The following is a 23503-nucleotide window of genomic DNA, read 5'->3' as shown; positions in this document are numbered from 1 at the left end:
TTCCTTGTGTAACTCATTTATTTACAATAATTGTTTTAAACCCCATAACGTTAACAACTACTCATTAAGTACGATTTAAAAGGAAATATTTAATCCACTAATTAAGATACTAATAATCACTTGTATATCAAGTAATCTTTGCAGAAGAATATCTATCCAAATTGAGTTAAAAGCTGGGCTAAAATCTAAAGATACAATCCTAACACTGCATAAAATGCAGGGTTCCACAAAATTAATTCATGTTGTCCCAACACAAATCGATTAAGTTAACACTTTTAACAAATTTTTGTGGATTGAACATAAAAAATTAAGTTGGCCCAATGAAATCTCAAGAATTGTGTTGTTTCAGCTTATTTTAATGTAATTTAAACAAGTAATATATATATATATATATATATATATATATATATATATATATATATATATATATATATATATATATATATAGTGAGTGTATTTGAACAAAAATACAGTAAAATAATTTATAGATCTATTTTTATATTAAATTCAATTACTATTTTTCTCTAATGGCAAATTTGAATTCTCTGTATAATTACCCTAATCTTCAGTGTCACACAATCCTTATAAACCAGATGCTGAAAATAGTTACATTTTTTTTTTTTGAGGAAACCATGATACACTTCTATTTAAAAAAAAGATTTTAAAGATAAATATAATATTATAAAGTATAATAAAAATATTATAAATATTACAAATACCATATACAATTGCATACATTTTTTCCTTTTGTACTTTTAATTCTTCAAAAAATCCTGAAAAATACTACAACTAATTAAATTAATCACAATTTCAGCAAAACTCTGGAATCTTAAACTGAGCATCAATGAAATTCTAGCTTTACCAATGTTAAACTACATTTTAAAATACATTCAAGCATGAAAAAAAATTTTAATTTGACTTTTTTTTTTTTTCAAATAAATAAGCATGCTGAGCATGACATCTTCCCCCAAATATCTAGATACATTTGACGAGTTGTACGTACAAAAAACAAAAGCTAAAAGCAACCGGTCTCAAAACCATGCTTTAGTTTTCAAAAGTGTTCTTACCCTTTGATTGGACAGCAGAGAAAGGTTTCGTCTTTACACTTTTCCTGTGAGAAACAAAAAACATCAAATTGTGAGATTTGCAAGTTTTCTACACACAATGATGTTTCCCAAATAAAAACAGCTAAAATCTCAATCAAAATGTTGAAACCGTATAATAAGAGTGCTCCTGAAACAGCATCATCTCTTCCCAAAATGTTGTTTTTTCTTTATTAGGCACCAAACCCAAAACCCTGAAGAGCACGATTTCCCCTTTCAGATGGGGCAAGTGGCCAAATAAACTTCCTTGACTTGTTTAGTAATGGCGCTGAAGGAGGTGGTGAGAGCTCTCCGAGGGCCGCCGGGTTCCCATAGCATCACTCATATCTCCATGTAAATGCACGACCCCTGACAAGCCTTTCATCAGCACTGATGCATATGCAGGAGCTAGAGATACTCTTCATTTACATCAGCTCAGTCTATTCAAACCTCAACAATGCCAATGTCTTCATCTTCACCCTCCACATCTTCATAGATCTATATCATTGATTCTGTCTACTTTCAAAGATGCCGAGAGCAAGAGTAAAAATATTTAGCTTCCCTTTGATGGATTTGGATGAATATATAAAACGGCAATAGTATGTGCATTCATGCGAGCAGCGCCGACCCTACGCCAAATCCAGTCACACGCACTCAGCCTTGACACTGACCAAAGCTGCTGTAAAGACGTAGTTGAACTCAATTAGGTTGGCTCTCATATAATTCAGCTTAGCTTTTTTGTTTCCAGAGCATCTCTGTAGAAGCTCCAGTGTTTCATATAATCTATTGATGAATGTATGCAGATGCTATGATCAGGGTCAAAGCGAACAAGTTACACAACTCACCTCTGGCTTCATAAGAATACAACTGCAAACTTATGAAACGCTGAGCATCAAAGTTACAGTCGGCTGACACAAAAAGTAGCAGAGAGATGCATTCGCTCCCTGGGTTAAGTGTCAAGACCGATATGAAGCCCATGAAAGAGCTTTCTGAAACAGATACTGCCGGATGAATTTGTTTTCAGCAAAGTTTAGAATAGACAGTAGACTAATCAATATTACGTTGATGAATTTGGTAACAGTGTTGTTTTCTTGTTCAAAATGGCTATTAATGACGTACTGAGCAACATCTTCATTTAAAATGATGGATTTTTGAGTTAAAATAAGTTGTTTTTTTATGTATTTGGTGAGCAGCTGGTTAATAAACAGACTGAATGACTGCACATATCACAAATTAGATTCATTTATTCATTCATTTTCTTTTCAGCTTAGTCCCTTTATTTATCTGGGGGTCACCACAGCGGAATGAACCACCAACTTACCCAGCTTATGTTTTACGCAGTGGATGCCCTTCCAGCTGCAACCCATCTCTGGGAAACATGCATACACACTCATTCACACTCATACGCTACGGACAATTTAGCCTACCCAATTCACCTATACAGTATGTCTTTGTGTGGGGGAATCTGGAGCACCCGGAGGAAACCCACGGGGGTTAACACGAGAAGAACATGCAAACTCCACACATAAATGCCAACTAACCTAGCCGAGGCTCGAACTAGCGACATTCTTGCTGTGAGGCCACAGCACCACAAACTGCGTCGGCCAAATTTGATTCATAAAGCTTTAAATTGATCATATGAAAATGAGCACTGCATTCATGGAAACTCAAATTAAGTTGGCTCAAATGTCATAATAAAAACGTTACTTTTAAATTCCTAAGTATTTTCTGTATATCTCTTTTATGTATTTTTATACATACATAAACACAGTTTTTCCAAGGTGGCTACCTTCTGCATCAAATTTTGTCCCAGCTCCGCCTTTTGACAAAAATCAGTCAGGCAGTCATGGCTACCAACAAACCCTGAGTGATGCACAAGCACTGGTTATGTATTAAATTACATTCAGTGTTAGCCTTTTTAAAATAAGACAGTGTTTTACTTGATAAGATTTACAAGAATAATGCAAAAAAGTGTTTGTTTCATGTAACAAAATGTTGATGATTACTCTGTAGCAAAGCCAAGACTGGAACTAATCTAACACCTCTAAGACCATAGTGCAATAAATGAGCACACAAAAAATATTCAATAAAATTAATAAATGGTAAAAAAAAAAAAAAAATTAAAAAAAAAAAAAAAAAAAAAATCGAAAGAAGCATAAATAAAAACAGTTAAAATTTTGCAGGTTTTCGCAACACCTCATTCGTATTTAAATGTTTTATCTTTCTATTCCCAAAGATGTTTAGGGATTACGCTCTTACAGTGCTCAGCATAATTAAGTACACCCCATTTTAAAAATAAATATTTTTATTAATTTCTCCGTGAATATAGGCAATGTGTTTTTGTGCATTTAAACAAAACAGATTTATTAAACAGATATATTTATTAAAATAATATTTTAGTCACCAAACATATTTAGAAATGAAAAGATAATACAATTAAATTCAGGTAAAATATTGCAAAAATAATAATAATAATAATAATAAAATAAAAATAAAAATTACAAGCAATAAAATTTCAACCAAATTTTCTACTTTTTTTTTTTTTTTTTTTTTGCTTGTCTTGATTTTTCCCTTTTTAAAATTTGTGTTTAATATTTAACATACATTTGTGTGTACTAGTTTTTTTGGGATAAGTTCTAGATTTGGCCGCAGTACTGACTAATGTTTATGCACAAATATTATATTGTATAGCTTCCTATTAAAAATAAATATAAAAAATAGATTTGTGAGGGGTGTACTTATATATGCTGAGCACTGTATTTAAACGGATATAACTTTAATAGAACTGTTTAATATATTCTCAATAAATATACAAGTGCTCAGCATAAATTAATAGAGTGCATGTTTTGAATTATTACATTTTTATACATTCCACAGTGTATCAGAAAAAGCTTACAATAAGCTTCCATTAGTTAATTCAAGGTAATGTATTTACTAACATGAAAATCAATGAACAATACATTACCATATTTAATAATATTTCTTAAGATTGTACTGTAAGTCACTTTGGACAAAAGTGTCTGTCAAATAACTAAATGCTAAAAGTAAATGTATTAGTTAATTAATTTACAGTGATTCATTGTTATTTATTGTTAATTCACATTAAAAGTCTAGATTTAGATTGTAATATTGCATTTGTAAATGTTGAACTACTTAATACATGCTGCACATTTGGTATTATTATTAACAATGTTAGCAGATGTGCTACTTTGCATGTTTGTAAACATGTAGATTCTTTTCAGAAGTTCAAGAAATCTGATTTTAAATAGAAAGCTTTCATAACATTTTTAAGCTACTTCTAATCAATTTAATGCATTCATATTTTTGGAATAAAAGTATCAATCTATACATTCATTTATTTATTTTCCTTTAGCTTAGTCTCTATTTCAGAGGTCGCCACAGCATAATAAACCTTCAACTATTCCAGCATATTCCAGTACTGAAAAACACCCATACAGACTCATTCACACACACTACAGCCAATTTAGTTTATTCAGTTCACCTATAACATGGGGAGAACATACAAACTCTACACAGAAATGCCAACTGACTCAGCCGGGACTCAAACCAGTGACCTTCTTGACGTAAGATGACAATGCTAACCACTGAGCTTTTAACAATTATGAATGCTATATCTTTTTTACTCTTTTGATTTTAATTATTATTGTTACACTGTAAAACCCAAAAAGTTAAGGTAACTCACTCCATTTGAGGAAATCAATTGCAAAAAACCATTTAAATTCGAAAAACTAATCCTAATAAGTACTGTGAACTTAATACATTTTAGTAAATGAAGCAATTTAAGTACAGTAAAACCCAATAAGTAAAGGCAACTCAAACCGTTTGAGGAAACTGATTGCTACAAACCATTTGAGTTAAAAAAATTATCTATACGAGTACTGTGAACTTACTTCATTTAATTAGAAGTAATAATGTTTTTAATTAACTCATTACCTTCCACACTGAGTTCAAAACTCTTTTCAAATGAGTAAAATTAACTTTCAGTAAATTTTAAATTAACTACACTCATTTCATTTGATAAAAGTAACTGTTGGGTGTTACAGTGTGTTATTAAATTCGGAAAAAGTTTGGTCTGATCTATAAACTTACCCTTCAACTGAGGTTTGGTGAAGGACATCAAACAGAAGATTATGATTAAAAACGCTTTCTGGAGTTGAAGAAAACACTAAATAGTCTGGAAAGTGGAATAAACTAACAACCAAGAATCATTCTTCTAATTTTCCATTTTCCTTTCTCTTTTTAAATTGAAAGCGGAGACAATGAGAGGCCTTTCTCTTTCCACACAAAGCAAATTTCCCCCTTTACTCATGATGAGTTGGATAATAAATACATGTTTGGGTGGGTAAATAGGGCCATTCCTTTCTATAACTTGCCAGGCATGGGAAAGCTCTATCAGCTGAGCCACTTCAGACAGTGACGAGTCTGATTTCAAGACACTATTACCATAGAGAGCTGTGAATGCCACTGACCCTTCAATCTAATATTCCATTTCCATAAACATTTATGCCAGTTCATCTTGCACTGAGGTTCACTTAATTGAGGCGACGGATCTGAATATGTAAGACAAGGCTGGCCACTGTTTGGCAGCTTCTCATACACAGAGGTGAACGTAATGTGTAAAATGATGCAAATTACTGCTTTGACGGCAATCTCTCTCTCTATTTCCCTCTGCTCCGACGTTTACTTTTCCCGTTCTGCCTCTGTTCCGCATTGTTTGGAGCATTTGGATGTATTTGCGATATTTGATGAAAGGTGGCCCTGTGCGTTTTTAGGCAGCATTTGATACATTAATATATGGGGTGTGTGGGTTGTTGTTATGATATTTGAGCTATGAATAAAAGACGTCTCTCTGCATCCTATGCAGGAATGAGCTTCATGGAAATAGACTGCGGTTAGTCTGCATTTGTTGTCTGGGCAAAGTGATTTTCATAATACCCGTGATCACGTACGATTATTGCTCTGCTATTGTGGTTGATGAAAGTGCGTCACAGTGGTGTTTTTCCCTTCGGAATACGTTTTGTTCATGAAGCAAAAAAGTGTCATGTCAAATAAGCTGACATTTTGTTAAGTGTGCAAAATGAAGTAAATGTATTATGTTTATACGTACATCATGGCAATATATTTAAATATACAGAGGGAAAAGGATTGTTCAGATTTAAAAGACAGTACATTTAAAGAAAATACTACTTAGTGTTTCTGATTTACTATTTGTTATAATAATTAAACAATTAAACAAGAACACAAACACAAAAAAATAATTGTTTTATGAAAGTGTTTTTTATAATACCCGTCACATCACAAAAAAATGCAATGTTGAGGGATTATAGTTGATCAGTACAACAGTTGAGATTTGTGAAGTCATATAACCATAACAGAGTGAAACCTAATTATTTGCAAGTTTTTTAAAGGCATTTCAAGAGATTTTAAAGAATTTGGACACAAAAATGTACAGCATTTGATGCTGTCATGAAGAATAATTTTACTGAATTATTAATACAATGACAACTATACAGTGTTATGTTACATTTCATTATTAAATATCTGTACCTAAATATTGTTTGACTTTCTGGAAACATAAAGCACTGTTTTCTTTTTTTATTGCTCTATTATAATTATTCTGGCTTGCAATTTGTTCATTTTTTTAAAATACCAGATTCACACATTTACAAAATCAACTCAATCAATCTAAATAAATGATTTTTCCCAAACAGAGCTATTTAAGCCATCTGGCGAAAGTATTTTTGTATATCAATATATAGCGCAAAAACCAAAATATAGCAAGATCAGATTTTTCCAATATTGTGCAGCCCGAGTCATAGCGATATTTTTCAGTCAATCTATGGCCATATCTACTTGCAAAATAAAAGAAAGTTTTGCAAACAAAGAATAAAGTATTGAGTAAAAAATAAAAAATGCAAATCTCCAAAAATTGCAGAGCGAAAATTCATTTTTGAGAAGTAAAAATTTATTTTGCTAACAAAAATAAAGAACTGCAAAGGGAAATTAAGTTTTGAGAAATAAAAGTGCAATTTGCAAACAAAAAAAGGAACAAAAATAAAATAAAAATAACATATTTGCAATAAAAAACTATATCTATTAGCAAAACTTTTCAATGCCTTTACAAAACCTGTCCAGTCAATTGCAATGCTTATTTTGATTTGCTTTTTAGTCAACCGTAAGTTTGCGATGATGTTTTCATTTTGCGAGTTTCACTTTGTGGCCCTGATTTGACAATGGGGCGGAGTCAAGGGAACTTGGGCATTTACGGCAGGCCTGGGCCTACTGGGCTGCAAGACCACCTCAGTGATAATGTGTTTCCAGGTGATGACGCGTAAATAGAGGCAGGTCTGGGCATGTCGTAAACGTGCAAAGTAAAAACAACATTGCAAACTCTCTGTTGAATATATGCAATTTATTAATTTTTTATTTTTTTTGCACTGCTTGATTTTTATTTGCAGTTCTTTTTTTGTAAGCAAATTTCATTCTTATTTCTTAAAACTTATTTTTTTCTTTGCAGTTTTTTATTTTTGTTAGCAAAATTAATTTTATTTCTCAACATAATTTTCTGAGATTTGCATTTATTATTATTTTTTTGCTCAATACTTTATTTTTAGTTTGCAAAACTTTCTTTTATTTTGCAAGTATATATGGCCCTAGATTTACTCCATATTTTTCCTTTTGAAATAAGTTTTGTTCAAGTCAAAAAGTGTCATGTCAGGCAAAAGAGATACATATTGACATATTTATGTATAAGTGTAGAAAAGGAAAAAATTAATTATGATTATATATATATAATCATGGCAGTATATTTAAAAATATAGAGGAAAATAGTTAGTTTAATTTGAAAGGCAGATATTTAGAGTTAGTACATTTAAAGAAAATGCTGCTTAGTGTTTCTAATTGTGTGATATTTTTTTAGAAATATGTTTTGTTCATAAGGTTTAAAAAGTGCCATGTCAAATAAACATACAAATACTGCCATATATATTAATTGCACAAAATGAAGTAAATTTATTATGTTTATAATTGTGGCAATATATTTATAAAAATATTCACATTTGAAAGACAGATATTTACAGTACAATCAAAGAAAATACTACTTCAGTGTTTCTAATTTATTTTTGTTATATTGAATAAATGATCTGTTTTATAAAGAAAATGTTGCTATTTATATTATTTAACGACAACAGAATTAATTGTTAATAAAGTGATTTTTATAATTTTATAATTAGTGATCACATACTGTATAATTTTTGCTGTCATAAAAGTGTGTCATATAAATAATTTGCCTTATGGAATATGTTTTGTTGATATAAAGTTAGAAAAAATGCAATGTCAAATAAACACACATATTGCCATACTTAAAATCATTTTTTTAATATTTATTAAACACACACACAAAATTGTTTTAAATACAATTATAAAAGTGATTTTTTTTAAAACAATTTAAATAAATATAGTTCACCCAAAACTGAATATCCTGTCCTCATTTACTCTCCTGTTATTTGTTTAAAACCTGTTTGACTTCTTTCTTCTGTTTTACAGAAAAGAACATATATTAAAGCAAGCTAGAAACCGGTAACCCGATAGCTTCTTTCAAAATGTCTTATATTGTCCTTAACAGAATAAAAAAACTCATAAAGGTTTAAGTAAACAGCTATTAAACCTTTATTTTTGAGTGAACTATCCCTTGAACTTGATATTGTCAAGTATTGGTTTCAACACCGAATGTATGTTTCTCGAGTATAAAAGGATATACATATGAAACGAGGATATAGCATATGAATATGAAGATCTATACGCCTCCACAGCTATGCAAATAGCCTCTGCTCTTTGGATCAGTGTTTGCGCAAAGCAGCAGTAGCGCCTCCTACACCGGTCCCTTCAGTGACCCGCAACAGCACTGATTGACCAGTGATCAGAGCTGTGCATCAGGCAGCAGTGGGAGCGCCCTCTACAGCTCACCGGCCGCCCCTGTCACGTAGGAGCTCAAGCTGGACTAAATACGACTGCCCTCAGCTGGTTATCAACTAGAACTACACGAGAACATGCTGCTCTTTAAAACCACCCCAAGGGAATGGGGTCACTGCATTTACTCTTAAATCTTTCTGTATGGAAATATTTTAGGAAATTTAGGAAACATATTTTTGGTCTGAGTGTATTAATGAATGTTTGTTATGTGAACAGAAAATATTTAGTTTTTTTTTTTTTTGGTGGACAAAGCAGAGAGAGGCACAAAGAAAGAGAGTGACCCCCACTGGCTACCGCCAACCTCTTTACACCAGCAAGCCCACACATTCATTCACTGCCAGACAACACAAAAAAAACAGGCTCCACCAGCAGCAGGTTTTAGATTAGTTTGCTAAAATCCAAACAATAATAATAGTAAAAAAGTTTCTGAATAATAAAAAACTCTGAAAACAAAATATGTATTGCAAACTTATTTCATTTCTAAAACTAAAGTAAAAGTGAACTGAAACCATATAGAATTAAAATAAATTATAATAACACTGCACACAAAAATAATAATAATAATCATAATAATCATAATTTAACAAAGAATTTAAATCAAATTGTAAAACATTTATTAAAACAAACTATAATGATACTATATATATATATATATATATATATATATATATATATATATATATATATATATATATATATATTATGAGTTCGACAACACCAACAACAAAATAAAGGTTTGCAAACACTTTGAGGGTAAATAAATAATTAGTACATTTCATTTTTGAGTGAACCGTCCTATAAAAATGATGAATAATACATCAAATCCTGCTGCTGTTTCCCAATTAGTATCTTAAAAATGGATGAAATATTGTTGATGATGATTACACCTGACCTGTTCTTTTTTTATAAAGCATATGAGCGGGGACGCAGCGAGATCTGCGCTACATGCCGGCAGTAGCACAGGACACAATAGCGGCTGAAGAGGAGGAAGCTGTGGCATGCAGCCTTAAACAAAGCGCAGGAACAAGAGGTCTTTACATGGAGTGCAGCTGCTTACTCCAGCTCTCTCGTCCTGAATCACTGCAGCACACACAGGCGGAACAAATGCCGGCCGCACAGCCTCGGAATTAGAATACAATAAAACACTGTGTTCCATAAAAGTATTTAGCAATAAAAAATGGCACGCTGGCAAGAGGAGAGTGCAGAGAAGGGAATCAAAAAAAAAAAAAAAAAAAGAGAAAACGGGGGTGGATATGAAAGACCCCAATTCTCTTCAGTGCTATAATAGTGAAATGAACACACATAAATGTGTTAAGAGTATCTCTTTGCATCTTGTATGGACTGCATGCATTTATTCTGGAAAGCTTATTATGGGCAAGTCATTGCTATGCAAAGCAGCGCCTGATGCTTTTCTCTGGTCCTTTCAGCCCAGCACGGTGTTTGGCCAATAGGCCTGGCCCCCCGCCTCTCATTGGGCATTCATAACATGCAACATTTGCACAATGTATCTCTCAAAGACTGCTGAATAGGGGGCCTTAATACTCATGTAAACAACTGCAAACCAATTACTTAATGAATCAGCCCCAACACATAATGAGGAGGCGCACAAAGGCCCATAAATGCATTTTTTGCACCAAAGCGCCTGCTTTAAACTGCGATTCTTCAGCTACGTCCAGGCTTAAGCGCAAAAAAATCATAATTACGCCACTTGATTTATTTTATTTCGCTATGCGATATTTTGTGGTTGCGGAGGGAAGCGGCAGGTCCTTTAATGTGCCCATCGGCTCAGTGACAGACTGACAGCAGTAAGTGACGGAGAAGAGAGAGCGCGAGAGGAGAGAGGACGGGGAACAGCACATGTAGTGTTTCTACTGCTGCTCGAGTGCAGGGTACTTGTAGAGGCAATAAAGCGCAAGAAGTGACTGGCAAGAGGAATTCTTCAACACGGGCGGGGAAAATGTTTCACCTGAAAGCGAAGCAAAAGCTCCATCGTCTTTGCTCTGAGCTTTAAACAACCTCTAACCTGACAGAGGGTCTCCGGCAGGGTTCTCTGTGTGACTGTGAGGTTCTGGGATGATCCAAAAGCATCTCGCACTGCAGACGCAGGCTTATGTTTATTAATGAGGCCATTCATTGGGCAGACTGTGGCATCCATCAGAGAGCTCTGTCAGAGTGCCATCATTATACCCTTTCGTCTGCAAATAGTGTAAACTAGCTGAGAGAGAGAGCAAGGGGAGGCGGTCAAAGAGTGGGCATAAAGACTGGGCAGAAGTAAGAGCCAAAAAAAAAAAAAAAAGACAGAGAGACAGAGAGGGAGACTTTCGACCCTTGTGTCAGCGTGATGCTCGCAAAAGCATGTGAAAATCAGAGCCGATTACTCTTCACGAGGTTTACCCATCCATTACCTGGCCTAATGGATTCACGAAAGGAGAGGCAACCGCTGGGAGGGCTGTGTGTCTTAGCTGATTGTGTGAACTAAAAAAAAACTAAACATTGTCCCCTCAAGATCCTTTTTCATCAGTCATAAGTCCTGATTTACCCAAGCAATCAAATAATGCCAGTGATGAGAGAGGAAGCTCGGAATAAAAATACAGCTTGACTGATGCCTCCCACATGAACTTGTGTTAATGATGCTAAGAGTGTTTCAAGGACAGATGCGCATTGGTGTTTTTATTAAAACAGGACAAATGGATTTCTTTTTTAAATGCATAACATTTCGTCAGTACATACCGGTTGTTTTGTGTTAAAATATCCTGCTGTACCTCAGGCTTCTCCAGTTTGTGGGCATCTTTGGATAACCAATGAATCGTTAAATCAAAAAGAGAAAGGCAAGGGAACACGGTTACACTCCAATATTAAAAGGCATAATAGGCATGTGATATTAATTTGCATAATCCTGATGTTTATATAATAGTAAACGCGCAAAAAGGTGAACAGATAAAGAAGAGTTTAATGCAAAAAATATATATTATTTACATACAGCTTGAAACAAATTCTCCTGCAAAAAGAGTGTTATTAAGTTTTACAATAATTACACTACCAGTTTGCGGTCAGTTTTTTTTTTTTTTCATGATTTTTTAAAAGAAAATATTCTGTTCATCAAGGTGGCTTTTTTTAAATGTCCAAAAATGTTTAAATATTTATAAAAAATTTAAATAACTGCTTTCTTATAGTATGTAGTTTCAACTTAAATTATTACTCCAGTCTTTATTGCTTTTATTACTATTACTATTAATAATAATATATATATAATTAATAAATATAAAATGAACAGTTATTTTATAGTGCAATAACATTTCACAATTTTACAATTTGTACTGTATTTTTGATTAAATAAATGCAGCCTTGATAAGCAGGATTAGACCTGTCACGAAATCTATCTATTTTTTTTCTATTTTATTTTATGATATATTGCACTAAAATACATCGCGATAAACAACCATTTTATGCCACTCATTATATATTGCCAGAAAGACAATGTAATATGATCGCAATGGATGTTCACTCTTCCAAAGAACACAACATATTTTATTCTCAAGAATATTTAATTTAAACTAAATACTATAGAGTTTTTTAACCATACTGACATGGATGCCTCTATTAGAGAGATGTTGCACGATCAGTTTAAATTTTGCTAGAATTGGTTTTTATGTATGGGCGAAATAAATATTGCATCAATAATGATGCGTCTTGTCCATGTGTTGTGCGATATGTCGATATATTGATTATTGTGAAAGGCCTAAGCACGATAAGCTTATTTTAAAACATTTAAAAACCCTACTGACACAAAATAGTGTATATAATTCAAAATTATATAATAAATATAGTATGGTGATAGATTCATTATTTATTATATTCTTATTTAACAATAATAAAACAGTTGAAGTCAGAATTATTAACCCCCCTGAAATATTAGCATTTATTTTTTTTATTTAACAGGGAGATGTTTTTTAAACACATTTCTAAATATAATAGTTTTAATAACTCGTTTCTAATAACTGATTTATTTTATCTTTGTCATGATGACAATATATATTTGACTAGATATTTTTCAAGACACTTATATTAAGCTTAAAGTGTCATTTAAAGGCTTGACTAGGTTAATTAGGTTAACTAGGCAGGATAGGGTAATTAGGTAAGCTATTGTATAACGATGGTTTGTTCTTTAGCTTTTGATAACTAATGATAATTTTGATCTTAAAATGTTTTTAAAAATTGGTTACACTTTACAATAAGGATCTTAAGTTAATGCATTTACTAACATGAACTAATTATGACCAACACATTTACAGCATTTATTAATCATAATTGAACATTTACTAATGCATTATAAACATCCAAGTCAATGCTTAATAACATTAGTTAATGCACCATGAGTTAATATTAACTAACAATGAACTACTGTATTTTTATTAACTAACGTTAACTAACATGAACAAATACAGTAGTACATGTATTGTTCATTGTTAGTTCCCGTTAGTAAATGCATTAATTAACATTAACTAATAAACCTTATTGTAAAGTGTGACCAAAAAATGTAAACTAATTTTTATTCAAGCCGAAATAAAACAAATAAAACTTTCTCCAGTAGAAAGAAAATATTATCAGACATACTGTGAAAACTTCTTTGCTCTGTTAAACATCATTTGGAAAATATTAAAAAATATAAAAAAAATAAATATATATGACCAAAGCCTTTTATTTTAAATAAAACATTTTTATATTTTGCAGACACACATGAAGCATTTTGTCACACTTTGCATAATGTCCCGTTACCTGGTGGCTCTGAAACCTCCTCCTCCGAGTCACTCCAGTGCCTCTCTTGTGCCACAGATTGTTTAAGCAGCTGATATGCTTTGGTCTCTATAGAAAAAAAGAGAAAGTAAAAAATAAGCAGCTAGTCAAATATTTGCTAAAGACCCCGACTTCCAACTTTCCAGCTCCCTAATATTTGATGAACCAACATCAGCTCTTTAAGGCCTCTGATGAGCAAAGAGGTTAAAAACAGAGTGAGCCCGCACTAAACTATTGATTTAATTCAGACACACACAAACAGCCTGCCGTCTCAAAAAAAAAAAAAAAAAGCCTTGTGTCGCTGCGCTGTCTTATAGGATTCCATTTAAAATACAGTCTTTCATGTTTTACATGCTTTGGAAATTGAGATATTTAACTAGCAAGCATTCAAGCTTAAAATACTTTTTGAAAATGAGCACAGATAAAAATAAAAAGGCATGGCTTGTGAGAGAAAAAAAAAAAGCGTGTCAATTTTAAATGACGAAAGTGAACAGAAAAACTAACTGCAAAGTGGTTATGCCCCCAAAGACAAAATGCATTCCAGCATCTCGTTATCCTGATATTTGTCGTACGGCTGCAACAAACACCTTATTTTTAGTTTGTTTCTCCCAGCGTAATGACTGCAAAATATAGGCATGCATCTAAAGGATCCCTTTTTTGTTTGCCATATACATAAAACAGCATTGTGCTCGGCGCTTGGCTTTACCAACGCAGCGCAACGCAACGCAACGCGGATGTAGATGGTGCAAGGCCAACGGTTCAGACGTGGCCACCGCTGATGATAGCGAAGTGATGTAATACGAAAGGCAACAGAACTCGACGCCGTCTTCATTAGCTGCCTGTAAACAGCTCATAAGCAGCCAGGGACAGCAGAGGCGGTTTTCCACTACCATAATGCCTTTGATTAGTTGCACTGAGAAGCTGGACTTCTCTCTCCGTGGCGCTCTTGGGCTAGCCCTGCGCATGAAAGGCACAGTTTGAAATCAAATAGCCAAGTGGAATAATGGATAGTTTTACATTTCTGAGCTGGCGCTGGGACTTGCTACCCGAGGCTTTTCAAAGGATGCCTTGACATCCAGTCTTTTTAAGTCTGCCTCTGGCTGGCATTGTTTAGCAGATAATGAGAACCAATGACAGATCTTGTGCGGCACCCCCAACCCGGCCGGCGGACAATTAAACCTCCGCATTATGCGCTCTGAGAATCTCAGTTTCAGCCGTACCTAGGGCAGAAGAAAAGAGACGGGTTTGTTTTGGCTGCCGATAATTAGACGAACAGTTCCACTCTTCAGGTGGGACTTTGACCTCTGATTCACCTTGATCATCCTTTCACAGCTCCCCAGTTGGGAAAAAAAGGGAGCCCCATTATCTACTGCGTGAGGAGAAAGACAAAACAGGCACAGAAGAACTCCCGAATGGGCGCTTCTTCGATCTGCCTTTTTACCTCTAATAGGAATACTTTCCACTGGGCTTTGGTCGGCACTGTCCTCTTCAGCACTTTGAATTTCTGAAACAAAGAAAAGAGAAGGAAAGCGCAGCTCAGAGAGATGCTGGAAGAGTGAGACGGAGGAGAAAAGAAAGAAAGAGAGAGATCTGGGGAGGGGTGAGGGGGGGCTTTTTGAATCTGAACAGCAGGACTGATTGAGAAAGGTTTAAAGGGAGAATGAAGGCTGGCTGGCTTTGTCAGAAATGAGATTTGAGCAAAAGTGTATTCTCATGAGGGTCAGAGCTCTGGCATCCTGCGAGTACTCGAGGTCCCCTCTTCCTTCATCAGAACAGAGCCACCGAGCTGATGTGTCCATGCTTTAGCTCTGAAATTCAGCCATTAATGCGTTTTGCCTGGTTTTTGGTGCGTCCCTCTCACTTTTTCTCATTGATCTGTTCTGTCTGACTGAGCACAGCTCTCAACGCTTGTGTGTATTTAAACTGCTCGACGATATGTGGATTACAGAATACTCATTTGAATGCGTTAAAACAGAAATATGCGACAAGTCAAATTTGGGGATGCCAGCTTAATCTGAAAAGTCAAATAGCCGTATTACCTTGTTCTTCGCCAGTTTGAGCATTTGTTCCGGAAGGCCTGGCGGGCTTGATCTCTACACTGTCGTTTAGAAGAGAAGGCAAACTGGAAGATGACGACGATTCACTTTTTGATGGATAATGGGTCTCAGATTTGTAGGTCAGAAGTCTCTTCAACAGCTTTCCTGCCTGAATGATAGAGACAACATACCCTCAATTCAGATGCCAGGGTTGAACCAATCAAAAACAGAAATTTTCAAAAATTTCCTTCGGCTTTGTCCCTTATTTATCAAGGATCGCACAGAGGAATGAACCGCCAACTATTCCAGTAAATGTTTATGCGGCGGATGCCCTTCCAGCTGCAACTCATTACTGGGAAACACCCATACATTCTTACATTCACACACTTATAGACTACGGCAAATTTAGCTAATCCAATTCACCTATACTGCATGTCTTTGGACTCAGGGGGAGTCCCTTTAAGCAAGTCATTTCACTCGACGGCCATCTTTGAAACACCTCTCGGGCAGTATGCTCAGGCATTCTGTCATAATGGGTAAACATCTAATTCTCCAAAACTGTTTGCCAAACTTACGATTACATAACACATTTGGAACCACCAATAAAATTAAACAACTTCTGTCTCTTAAGTTGTGTTTCTAAACGTCTAAATCAAACAAAATCTGAATATTTTCATGTTGCGGCAGCACACTCGAAATGAACAAGATCACAACACCACCTTCATTTATGGCCGTTCTACACATTACTATCCTCTGAATAAAGATTGTCTGATTTAGTTGGTCTTCTGATGTAGTCCACAACTTGGTCTTGATGGTAAATCTCCTCCAGAAATGACAGCGACTCAGTGTTTACAAGTTTGTGGTGTTTGAGTAGTTGCTGTCATGTGACGTGCTTTTAATAGGACAGATTGTACCTTACGCTTGTTTCAAACAGATTACAAAAAAGATTTTAAGTGCACTTGGTTTATTTAAAAGCAAATATTTCAAGCTTTATTCGGATATATTTTTTATGACAGTGAAGCATTTAGTGAAGTGCATTTATTGACCACCGAACTATTGTAAAAGCACACATCTGGCCTGAGCTTTTGCCCCTGGAGAAACGTCAGTCTATAACCATCGATGATTGGCTCCTGTACTAGTAGGGTGAGCTTCATGCAGGATATTGACCGTTACACTTTTCCCCATTCAAAATATACGAGTGGCATGTCTTGTGTATTCTGTAGTCTTTGAACCAGAGCAACTGGAGAAAACCCACACCAACATGGGTAGAACATGCAAACTTCACACAGAAATGCCGACTGGCCCAGCCAGGACTCGAACCAGTGACCGTTTTGCTATGAGGCGACAGTGCTAACCACTGAGCCACCGTGCTGCCAAAAATAACTTTGAAATGCTTAAAAAATTACTTTAACCATTTCCACTATTATTGTCACTAAGATTTGTGTAAATGTGGTCAGTGTTGCTAAATATAGCTGACTTTTTCTAGCCCAAAAGCAGTCCAAAACTTGCCCAAACGCACAAAAAACAAAAAACAACAAAAAAAAAACACCCAAAATATTAAATTAATATTTTAGTTATTTATTTAAATCAAATTTAACCTAGTTACTTTAACTGTAATAATTGCGTGGGTTTTCTCCCGGTGCTCCGGTTTTCCCCATAGTCCAAAGACATGCAGTACAGGTGAATTGGGTAGGCTTAATTGTCTGTAGTGTATGAGTGTGTGTATGGTTGAGTGTGTGGATGTTTCCCAGAGATGGGTTGGAAGGGCATCCGCTGGAAGGGCATCCGCTGCATAGAAACGTGCTGGATAAGTTGGTGGTTTATTCCGCTGTGGCGACCCCGGATTAATAAAGGGACTAAGCCGACAAGAAAATGAATGAATTATATATATTTATGTATATATAACATAGGCATAGGTTTTTTTTTATTAATCTAGATTAAAATGGCTCATTTGAATTCTGCCGAAGGAATATGTGTGCTACCCAAATAATTTGAGTCGGGTTTCTCAAGCAAGGTGGTGCATTAGACCAGGGGCTCATGTACTGTTTTAAAAATGCATCACAAACTGCTTGAGAAACTGTTCTACTATGATAATTCATTTATTCATTTTCTTTTCGGCTTAGTCCCTTTCTTAATCTGAGGTCGCCACAGTGGTATGAACTGCCAACTTATCCAGCACATTTTTTTTATGCAGCAGATGCCCTTCCAGCTGCAACCTATCTCTGGGAAACATCCATACACACTCATTCAGACTCATACACTACGGACAATTTAGCTTACCTAATATACCTGTATTGCATGCCTTTGGACTGTGGGGGAAACCGGAGCACCCGGAGGAAACCCACGCAAATGCAGGGAGAACATGCAAGCTTCACACAGAAACGCAAACAAACCCAGTCGAGGCTCGACCCAGTGACCTTCTCTCTGTGAGGCGACAACACTACCTACTATGACATCACGTCACCTTTACTAAGATAATTGGTGATGAAAATAAATTATGTTCAATAAGATGTACTTGTGTTTACTAACTGCTTATTTAGTTAAACATGAATTTTGAACTGTAGGCTTACATACAGTAAGGTCCAAACAGCAATTTTATACTTGCCTTTGATGTACGTACATACAGAAAATGCTGCTTCGCAAAGCCAAGTTCACAGAGCCCTGACGGTGTGTCAAACATTGATTAGGTTAACGGCAATATTTTTTTTTATCGTGCGATAAGAGTCTCGCGTTAAAGCAGCACGATAAGGTCAATAACGGCCCACCACTAATATACATATACTTACAGTGAAAGACAGAATTATTAGCCCTCTTTTGAATATTTTTTAAAATATTCCCAAATTATGTTTAACAGAGCAAGGAAATATTATGTTTATATATATATATATATATATATATATATATATATATATATATAATATAATATTATATAATATTATATATAATATTTTTTCTTCTGGAGAAAGTTTTATTTGTTTTATTGGCTAGACGAAATCTTTAATTTCATTAAAAAAACTTTTAAGGTCAAAATTATTAGCCCCTTTAAGTTATTTTTTTTCTGATTGTCTACAGAACAAACCATCGTTATACAGTAATTTGCCTAATTACTCTAACCAGCCTAGTTAACCTAATTAACCTAGTCAAGCCTTTGAATGTCACTTTGAGCTGTATAGAAGTGTCTTGAAAAATATCTAGCAAAATATTATTTACTGTCATCATGGCAAACATAAAATAAACCAGTTATTATAAATGAGTTATTAAAACTATTATGTTTAGAAATGGGTTGGAAAAATCTCTCCATTAAATAGAAATTGGTGAAAAAATAAATAGGGGGTCTAATAATTCAGGGGGGCTAATAATTCTGACATCAACTGTATATATATATATATACACATACATTCTTTTTTTAATTCCAGGTTAATACAGTTTACTATGTATTTACATTTTACAAATCTATTATATAATACAGACTATTATCAAAAAAGTTACAATTAAATCACAATAATAATGACCAAACTTTTCACATAAAAGGTATATCAAATCAGAGGGATAAAAACCACAAACAATAAACTACAAAAGTTAAAAGTGACTTAAAAACTTTATATATTTTATAAAGCTCTTAGCTCAAAAAATGCTGCAATTTCACATAGCAATGATTATGGTAGATCAATTAAACCTCAGACACACAACTGGATTATGAGTGTTCATCTACCGGTCAGATCCAGAGCTTAGCTTTCTCTGTATCAAGCTGAAAATAACAGATATACAGCATAAATTAAACCACATTTAAACCACAAGTACCAAAACAATCCATATCATCAGTACATGAGTACTAAATCAGATATTTTCTCCCGGAAACCAAGGAAACCCTCAAAAATAATGACAAGGAACGAAGGTCAGATGTCAAATATATATCTTAGCAATAGATTATTATTACAAGTCAAATGCCACGTGACACAGACTCATAGCAACAGGACAGCATCACCACCCCCATGACCTCATTAAAAAAGTAGAGAAATTTAAAAAGCTGGAATTTATGGAGCTGGCACTAGGAAAGACCTTTTATAAAAGCCTATATACATTTATAAGATGAGGTCATTTTACTAGGCCAGGTGCATACTATTCAACAGATATTCCTTTCTCATAAGTACTTCATTGTTGAGGATAATAACACCTCTATATAGAACACTGCAAACATAAAAAAAAGGTTTTATGGATACTAGAATAAACAACTGAAGCTTTAAAGGGGACCTGTTATCATCGACACACGTCATTATTCTGTACTGGTTCATGCTGCAAACATCCTCTACTCCCCAGTGGTACAGTAAAATAGCACACTGGACCGGGCAAATACTTTACCCCAAAATAATTTTGTTGTCCATTTTGAATATATTTTTTAACAACAACTGGCGTTCGTTAACCAAAAATCAACCATCAACCTGTAACCCCCCCCCCCCCAAAATACTGTTCATTAAATACCACCATAATAAAATGTCATATATAAAAAGAATAAAATACATAGGCCTACATGAAATACACTGTACAATGCATCTATATTACGCTTACAGTTTTGATCGTACAGATAGCATCAATACATCAATCGAATCTGTTATGTGTCTACTTTTTGTTGTGTACACTCACAACAACAACAAACGTGTGTGCTTTTGCAAAATAAGGAAAACAGTGTGGGCAATCTCTCTTTTCTCTCTCCGTGAACTGCTTTTAGAAGCGTGTCAGTAAAATGCGCTGAAACTTCACGAAAACAAAACGCACACATATGAGACATGTATCTATAGAAAGCTTAAAGTGTCTACTTTTAAATGCAGCTATGCATGTTAAAACAAACATTGTTTGATAAAGTAATCAGTACAAAACCAATGCTATGTCTAGTTTCTTAGTTTGATCTCATTACTTTTAATGCGACCACGCCCACAAGGCATTGTTATTACAAATGTCTGAAGATGCCTGCAGACTGTGGTCAGAAAAACACGGCACTAAAATGAAAGGAAACTTGGCAAATAGTCAACAATTATCAGACATACTGTGACAATTTCCTTGCTCTGTTAAACCTTATTTGGGAAATACTTGTAAAATAAGAAAAATAATTGTACATATAACTGTATATTAAGAACTGTATATATAAAGTTGAAATCAGAATTATTAGCCCCCCTTTGATTTTTTTTGTTCTTTTTTAAATATTTCCCAAATGATGTTTAGCAGAGCAATGAAATTTTCACAGTATGTCTGATAATATATTTATTTTTTCTGGAGAAAGTCTTATTTGTTTTATTTTGGCTAGAATAAAAGCAGTTTTAAATTTTTTAAACACCATTTTAAGGACAAAATTATTAGCCCCTTTAAGCTATATTTTTTTCCGACGGCCTACAGAACAAACCATCATTATACAGTGACTTGCCTAATTACCCTAACCTGCATAGTTAACATAATTAACCTAGTTAAGCCTTTAAATGTCACTTTAAGCTGTATAGAAGTGTCTTGAAAAATATAAAATAAATAAAAGATAAAATAAATCACTTAAAATAAATCACTTATTAGAAATGAGTTATTAAAACTAATATGTTTAGAAATGTGTTAAAAAAATCTTCTCTTCATTAAACATCAATTGGGGAACAAAATTAAAGGTGGGGGGGGGGGGGGGGGGGGCTAATAATTCAGACTTTAACTGTGTGTGTATGTGTGTGTGTATATTAATATATACATATTTTTATATATATATATAATTTATTTTTTAATATATTTATAAATTGTTTCAAAATCTTTGGCCATCACCACAATCCATATTTATGTTTAGTGTATTATTATTGTTATTATTATTATTATTATTATTAATAATAATAATAATAATAATAATAATAATAATAATAATAATAATAATAATAATATAATATTATTAATAATAACAATAATGATATTATATATATATTATTATTAATAATAATAGTATATATATATATATATATATATATATATATATATATATATATATATATATATATATAATTTTTTTTATTAATTAATTTATTTTTTTATTAATCAATTTTTAGCAATTTATTTCACATATAATCATAGTTTTAATCAATGCATATACATGGCACTATGCGTTTTCGTTTACCATAGTGCTTTATTTGTTTGCGCTGAACTGTTTGCAGAAATATCTTGAATTCTCAATGTTGATTTAATTTTCAAAACTGAATTCTGCACTTTAAATACTACATTACACTATCAACATCAAGCACAACACAAATATGTTTTCAAACTTTTTTTTTTTTTCATTTAAAACTTATGAATAAATTTGAGTGACATGACATAAATTTTAGAGATTAAAAGAAAAAACAAAAACAATTTGCTGCTGTCTTATTTAATGAATTGAATCGGTGTGTTCACTGGTGAAAAGAGAGATTGCAAGTTACCAAAGCCAGTATAGATAAACAAAAGCAAGATAAATATTTTAGTGTATAAGAAATGTTTGACAACACTAGTGTGTTTATGGCTTTAGACTGAGGTTACACATCGTCATGACAATTTAATTTATAAAAAAAATGAAAGGTGCTCAATTCAGGTAAACAAATAACGAACTAGTGTTTAGAACTTTATTTTATCAATAGGGAATCCACTCATATAATGCAGAATCAATAAATGAATCATATATTTTAGTCCTTCCTGCAGTATTTTTTTTTGTATTAAACAAAACATCTTTACAGAGGTTCAGTGGATGTTGAGAGGTAGGTAAGAGTGGTACCTTGTCAGTGTAGGTGGCGTCGGCTGGCAGCAGGAGTGGAGTGAAGAGCTGGATGATGTGGTCAGTGCTGAGGAGTTTCTGTTTCTGAAGCTGAACCATGTGTGTAAAACAGCAGTCCCACAGCACAGCACTTTCAGCTGACAGACACAATCTAGGACACACAAATTTAACACACATTTATGTGACTTTTTTTTTTTTGCATTACATCTACACTGGCCAACGAATCTTCAAAAATAAAAAATAAAAAAACATCAGATTTGAGTTCTGGTAACTGTGGAGGACATTTGAGTACAGTAAACTCATTGTCATGTTCAAGAAACCAGTCTGAGTTGATTTGTAGTTTATGACATTGTGCATTATTCTGCTGGTTGTAGCCATCAGAAGATGGGTACACTGTGGTCATGAAGGGATGGACATGGTCAGCAACAATACTAAGGTAGGCTATGGCATTAACACGATGCTCAATTGGCACTAATGGGCCCAAAGTATACCGAGAAAATATCCCCCACTCCATTACACCATCACCACCAGCCTGAACAGTTAATACAAGGCAGGATGGATCCATGCTTCATGTTGTTGATGCCAAATTTTGACCTTCCTATCCGAATGTCACAGCAGAAATCGAGACTCATTAGACCAGGCAACATTTTTCCAATCTTCTATTGTCCAATTTTGGTGATCCTGTGTGAATTGTAGCCTTAATTTTCTGTTCTTGGCTGACAGGAGTGGCACCCGGTGTGGTCTTCTGCTGCTGTAGCTCATCCGCCTCAAGGTTCAACGTGTGTAGTGGCCAAAGTGGCCAGTGTGTGTATATTTAGTATTTTTCTGTATCAAACTAT

General features: G+C 33.9%; 1 protein-coding gene across 2 annotated transcripts in view; it reads right to left on the bottom strand.

The window, feature by feature from the left end:
• The window catches only part of kiz (kizuna centrosomal protein), a 54531-nt gene that overhangs the window by 2653 nt on the left and 28375 nt on the right, over nucleotides 1-23503 (bottom strand). The window contains 6 exon segments of one of the 2 annotated variants that reach the window (NM_001098390.1): nucleotides 1068-1111; nucleotides 11805-11862; nucleotides 13851-13937; nucleotides 15310-15372; nucleotides 15908-16073; nucleotides 22665-22815. In NM_001098390.1, the coding sequence (NP_001091860.1) occupies nucleotides 1068-1111; nucleotides 11805-11862; nucleotides 13851-13937; nucleotides 15310-15372; nucleotides 15908-16073; nucleotides 22665-22815 (569 nt within the window). 2 annotated transcript variants of the gene reach the window in all.

Source organism: Danio rerio, chromosome 17 (assembly GCF_049306965.1).
Source record: "Danio rerio strain Tuebingen ecotype United States chromosome 17, GRCz12tu, whole genome shotgun sequence".
NCBI classification, from domain to species: domain Eukaryota; kingdom Metazoa; phylum Chordata; class Actinopteri; order Cypriniformes; family Danionidae; genus Danio; species Danio rerio.
This window is presented reverse-complemented; position numbering and strand designations above follow the sequence as displayed.